Consider the following 7,063-nt stretch of genomic DNA (forward strand, 5'->3'; position numbering starts at 1 on the left):
ATATAATATAGTAAATGTCATCTTTTACCTTTCTATTGAAAAGATATTTGTAAATATTTCCCTTTTGAGGAGAAGATAATTAAAAATCTATTCACTCTTACACCAAGAAAAGTTTTGTTTCATGCAGTGTTATAAGTTTATACATTTATAACGAGACTACAAATTGAAATTTTTATTCAAAGTAATTAATTTTTGAAAGGTTTTATTAAATTATTAATTAACTAATCATTATTAGCGGTTCTATTTTATTAATGTATAAATTATTTAGTGTAAAGAGAAGATTAAATCCATATATTAATATAGGGTTGTGCCCTGAGTTGCTCGGGTTAAAGTTAAGAGGGAGTGTGGGCTTTAGGGTAATTATATTTCTAATTTTTAATAGAAAAACAAAAACAAAAAAAACTGGACATTAATTAATAGATTATATTCATGATATAACCTATTATTTTATGAGAAATCACACGCTAAATTGCTGCAACATAAACAAAGTTTTAGGACAAAATACTTACTTAATTATTTCCTATTTATTATTTTAAAAGTAAGAGTATTTAAAGCAGTTCCTAATTTCAAAATTATTATTAAAAATTAACCAGAAAAACGTTTAAAAAATTAAAATAATAAATAAGAAATAATTAGGCGTGTTATTGTTTTACGAGTTTATATTTTGCGTTATAAGGATAAGTCTGTAGTTTTAAAACCTTATAAACTTAAAGACCACTGTGAAGGTTAGACTACTTTATATATATGTATATATTTTTTAAAGTAAAATTCGATGTAAAATTATATAAATTAGCGCTTAGTTTTCTTAGAAAAAGTCACTCTCAAATCCCCTTCGGTGCAATACTAATCTGTGCCACGTAACAATGGACGTAATATCAATTGAAGAGGGTGTAACATTGATCTTTGACCCTTAACACGTTTAAACGTGCAGCACCTACACCTAATCTACCTTATGGTTCGAAAGAAGGCCGTGTCAATCATAAAAGAAGACAAAACTATCTTTGGATTAATGAAAATTTTACCTGGCACCAATTTTTCGTCGTACGACAACCCAATGGAGTCGTTACCACAATAATACCATTTTCTCTGACAAATCATTTATTATCTTTGCCAGATTAAATAATTACCTATTTGTTATAAATTATTCTTTTCTACAGATTTATATCTATAATTTCGTGGGTGGATATTATCCTGTACAATTTTTCAACACCGAAATTTTTAATAATCTTACTTAATATGTTATTCCAGAACATAAATTTGAAGAAAACGAAAGTTTTTGAATGTATAATTTCAATTTTATTATACAATTTCACTCTCACAGTGCCATATTTTTACTATTTATGTTACATTAGGGTGTAGCGCGTGCAATAACATGTGTAATGTAGAAGTTCTCATTCGGATACTGTACACAATAAATGATGTGAAATAAGGAAATTATATTTATTTAATGTAATATTTTCAATCATCTCTTCAGTCTCGCAACTTATTCTTCAGCTGTAAAACTTCAACACCGGTATAAAATTCTGTTATAAGTGAGAGAGGATACAGCGTGCAGCACTTAAGAAAATTGTATATAAAATTGAAGAAAATCCCAATTGTAAAACAATAAAAACTTTTATAACGAATAGAGAAAGATTAGAGCGGGATAAGAGGGAGAGAGAGCTGGATAAACGAGATTTTGCAGTGCCTATAGCCATAATGCACCAACAAAAGAATTTCAAATCCATTTTATGTAAATGTTAACCCTCCCATAAAGATTATTTACCACACCTTTGGCTTGTCCCGCTTTCTTCCTGTCGACATTCAGGGTGGAGTGTAACAACTATCCTATATGGAACACAGAAAACGTATCGATTCGCCTTTGTTCAACAAACATTTAATTTGTTATTGTTCTTTCATATCAAATTTACTTAAAAATACAAATAAAAATCGAACAATATAGCCCGAAAATTAACATCACGTCCACCAAAAATAATGTTTATTTATTTGGTATTTTTAATACTTTTATTTGTAAATTTGGACGATAATTGCTTATATTTGAACATATTTTTTATGCTTAAAATTAATATTAAAAAGTACCGTTTAGAAAAAATTTACAAAAAAATACAATTTTTAATATATAGTGCCTCCATCTTGTGGCGATTAAATAAACTATTAACACATTTTTTAAAAAAATTATGTTTTATGTTTTAATAAATGGCAAAATAAATTAAAAATTAATTATTTTTCACGAATAAACTTATTTAGAAATTATTTAACGAAGAGAATAATCAAACTTTTTTTTTTTTAGTATTAAATATTGCGATAATCATCTCGGTGCATAGCATCACTTACCTCGAATGTCATATCTAACACTATTTCATAAATTACCACACCCAGAGCTAGTACGGAATTTAGTACGCCCCGAACCCTATAGTTTTTTACTCCTCCCTTTCATTGTCACGACCCCTGACAGTTGAAGGGTCAGTTTGCTTGTTCTCAATTAAATGACCCTGTTGGGTTTACGTATGAATGACTTTTAAATCCCTTTCGTATATAAACACAACGGAAATTCAGAATTGCACAGGTTCTTCAGAATCTAACACGATGCACAAGGTGAGTGTAGAACAACAAGCATTGGTATATCGTTGATAATAATTCTTATAGCTAAAGAGGTGTTACGTTTTATTTTTTCAGCAAATTTTCATTTTGTTCGTCTTACTTGCCGCAGTCTTCGCCGAAGAAACCAAAACCGAAACCTCCGAAAACAAGGGAGAAACCTTGCAAAATGCCGAAACTTATCCGACTCCCGTTTACGCATCAAATTACGGACACGGTTTCGGAGATTTCGGTTACATGAAGAAAGGTTACGGCGAATTCGGTTACGCAGGTTACGGTGATTTAGGAAGATACAGAGATCGCGGTTACGGAGCTTACGGAGGTCATCTTTTCGGTGGTTATAGAGATTACGATCGTTACGGAGGTCACGGAGGTGCTCTCGATCGCTACAGGGACGTCGACGCTTACGCTCGTAACAAGGGAGTCGGTTACGAACGAGCTTACGCTTACGATAAAAAAGCCGGATATAGAAATCACGCCGGAGATAAGGCCGCTTATGCCGATCATTACGGTCGTCACGGTCGATTGGGTGAATTAGGTGCCAGCAGTTACGGTGCTGCTGGTTTCGATCGCCATTTAGCAAGAGATAAATTTGGAGATTACGGTTACGGAGGCTACGGTCGTGCTGTCGGCGATTACGGACGTTACGGACACGGAGGACACACCGCTATGTATTTTAATGCACCCGGTTACGGATATCATTACTAATTTAAAAAGAGGTAAATTAATTGGAAATTATTTTGCCAGAAAAATTGAAATTCTCTGATTTATAAAATTTTTATTCTTATTTTAAATTTTAGTTCAAAGGAATTCCAATAAATTACGATGAACGTCAAACTCCAAAGAAGTTATTTGTGGATTTTAATCGTTTTTTTTCTGTATTATTTATTATGAATAAAAACAAAAATATCAACCAAGTAATGCAACTCTTTCATTTATAATAAGTAACATAACTCAGAAATGATAATTAATGTTCATTTTTTTAAAAAAATATGTATACATTTAGATTATTTAAAAACATTTGTAAGTTCTATTAAACGACAGACTTCAAGTGTCCCCATGAATCTGCTCCTGTATTGAAAATATTCTATAGACTGAGAAGGATTCGACCGTTCTTACGAGACACTCGAACAAACAGACTGACAGACGTAAATTCGATTTAATATATGTAGATAAAAATTCGGGATAAGGGATTGAGAGATGATATTTACTACAGGAGTTTACTACAAAACATTCTTTAACATATAGTTAAAATATATCAAAGGAAAAAAAAAAAAAAAAAACATAAAAATGAATAGTTTATACCTTTCGTTTAAACAAACTTAGGTCCAGTTATTTGTAATTTCTTTAAAAAAGAACAAAAGTTTGAGGGTAGAAACAAGTTTTATAAAAGAAAAAAATCTATTAAATCTGACTACACTTGAGACATTACACATGGATACCTTCTATCTCCCCATCTCCTTGATCTTTAACCACCAAAATTTATATGACAACGATTCCCATAATACACAAAACCCCTGCAAAATTTTAGAAATTTTTGACAAAAAGCACAAGAGATATTAAGCTTTAAGGTGAGTGAACAAAAACGTACTTTCCATACACAGAAAAATCCATACATACAGAACCCCCCTCCACATTTTTTCGTCTTTCTCGACGTTTGAAAGCCTCCCGAGTACAAAAACGGAGTCCTTCTGTTATGTATAGGAGCCGAGAAAGTAAAATGAAAAATGTAAAATATTTTTATGTTAATACTAAAAATGTATAAGAAAAGAATTTATAGACACGGAGAAAACCCAGAAAAGGGAGTAGTAGCATTAAAATCCCTTCGATACAACAGGTTACAACAGGTCCTAGTTATAAAGAAAGTCCAAATAGACAATTTATAGCCAACATAAAATACTAGAAGCACGTATCTTAACTCTAACTATTGTGTTTTATTGAATAGTTATTATTTTGGTTAAGTGAGATATACTAGGTTAATACCGGTGGCTGTGTACTATGCCGGACCAGAGTCAAGGCATAGTAACCAAAACAGAAATTTGACCTTCAGAGTTTTTTGCAAATCTGCACGTTTTTAGACCACCCGAACCCAAAAAAGTCGAAAAAACGGCAAAAAAGTTCAGTAGATACGTATGTGTGTGTGTGTGTGTGTGTGTGTGTTGACGTCTATTTCGTTTAATATCTCAGGATGGAGTGAAGATTAACGAAATTTGCCATGGTGCCTTGCGTATAAAGAGCATTGATGTCATTAAATTTTGGTGTTAAAGGTCCAAGAGGCGAATCAGAAGGGGTCATGCATAGCATCTGAAGAGAAGTCGGACTTAATAAATATTTCGCCCATTATTAGAATTTACAAATTTTTATAAAACTCACCCTACCCTCAAAATTAAGCTTTTTGCTATTTTATAATAATTAAAAATATAAACATTTTTTAATAACAAAATCTCATAAAAGATGGCGCCACACACAATTTATTTATTATGATTAATAACAAAAGATTTTTTTTAAATAAATTCTCAAAACAACCGTGAAAGTTACGCAACTAAAAGTGAAGAAACGTCATATCCGATAAATAAAGTGTGGTTATTAGGTAAAATGTATTGGGTTGTTCGGAAAGTAGCTTCGTTTTTTTATTACTAGAGGAATTAGATGTATTTTTACCAGTCAATTTTATTTTAAACCACATTTTCATCATATACTTCGACAGCTGACATTTTAAGGCTTATTTGTAAAAAATTTTGTTCGATTCTGTACAATTGTTTTTTTTTTCGGTGACCCATCAAATTTGGAAAATCGAAAGCATCATTTTCGGCATATTTTGCTTTTTTATAACTAAAAAATCAAAATGCTGTTCAAACAAGAAAAAAATTGTGGTACATGTTTGGAGAAGATGTGTTGAGAGAAAGACAGTGCCAAAACTGGTTTACAAAATTGCGTTCTGGCAATTTTAATATCGAAGATACACCACATTCTGGATGGCCATTTGAAGCCAACGCGAACAATATAAAGGTACCGATTGAAGCAATTTGCCGTATAACAACACCTGAAATCGCTAAGAGATTAAATCTGTTAAATTGAACCGTTTATTATTACTTAAAACGAATTAATTTCGTTTCGAAGCCCGATATATGGGTTCCACGTGTTATTAAAGAGATGCTCTCTATGGTGGGATTTAAAAAAAATTTTTTTTTGAGCTTTTACCAGACAATTTAACAACTGATTCGAAAGTGTACTGCCATCGAGTAATAAAATCGAGTAATATCATCGAACAGAAAATGCCAGAATTGATCGACAAACAAAGTGTAGTGTTTTACCGTGATAATGCCAAATTTCACACAAGTTTGGTAACTGATCAGAAACTGTTATAGCTTAGATGGGATGTGTTATGGCACCAACCATATTCGCCAGATCGGGCGCACTCGGATTATTACTTGTTCCGGTCTATACAAATGTTTTTTAACTGTAAGACATTTACTTGAAATGACAATGTCAAAAATCACTTGGATCAGTTTTTTGTAAACAACGATCAAAATTTTTATGAATGTGAAATCGTGCTACTACCAGAAACAACGACAACAGGTATTTGACCAAAATGGTCAATATATAATTCAATAAAATATTTATTTATTATAAGAATATTGCTTTTATTTTTCTATGGAAAAAACGAAATTACTTTCCGAACAACCCAATAGTATTATAAAATATAAAAAAATATAAGTTTTTCAATAAGGGAAGACGGGATGACCCAAAGTCAGTAAATTATTGAAAAAAAAAACTAAACTGCAATTGATTAACTACAGTAAATTAACTTAAAAATATAACTAATTCAATTGTATTTTTTATGATGTATCTACCAATTATGTAATAGAAAAACACATTGTTCGAAATTCACTTTACAATTCATATTGTAACGTTGTTTGTGTATTAAAATAATACAAAACCCTTGTGTTAACTTTTGTATTTTTATATTCTTTGATTATAAATCGAGTCCAGAAGAAATCATTTCGGTAAATTTCACAAATCACGTTCGTCACACTTGATTTTTATTATATAGTCAAGATGACAGGATAATGAATGATATAAGGTTTCCGTAACAAATTACATTGTAGATCGTATCAAACGACTCTTTAATTTAAACCGTAAATTATAATACAGTAACGATGTGTTGACGTGTAGAGAACAATTGAATTTTAAGAAATTAACGAGGGTAAATTAAAGGGTAGATTTATACAATTCATTTTCTTTAATTTGAAAGATTTAATGATAAAAACCAGTTACATTCCGTGTTCTATTGTAACAGTTTTGAAAACGTATAACAATAATGTAGAACTTTACGTAATCTTTACAACTTTATTAGTAATTTTTATCACGTTTTTCATCGTAGAAACATTTGTTATGTGTAACCTAATAAAAAAAATATGTCGAATTAAATTATATAATTTCCGTTTATTAACGGGTAACGCTA

General features: G+C 30.8%; 1 protein-coding gene across 1 annotated transcript; it reads left to right on the forward strand.

Moving 5' to 3' along the window:
- Window positions 1-2,586: 2,586 nt before the first annotated feature.
- On the forward strand, window positions 2,587-3,306 carry LOC136972057 (shematrin-like protein 2). The gene is made up of 2 exons (XM_067266600.1): window positions 2,587-2,595; window positions 2,647-3,306. Exons 1-2 carry the CDS (start codon window positions 2,587-2,589, stop codon window positions 3,304-3,306), a joined length of 669 nt encoding a protein of 222 aa, XP_067122701.1.
- Window positions 3,307-7,063: the final 3,757 nt, after the last annotated feature.

Source organism: Centruroides vittatus, unplaced genomic scaffold (genome assembly GCF_030686945.1).
Source record: "Centruroides vittatus isolate TY-2023 unplaced genomic scaffold, ASM3068694v2 contig_2771, whole genome shotgun sequence".
NCBI lineage: Eukaryota > Metazoa > Arthropoda > Arachnida > Scorpiones > Buthidae > Centruroides > Centruroides vittatus.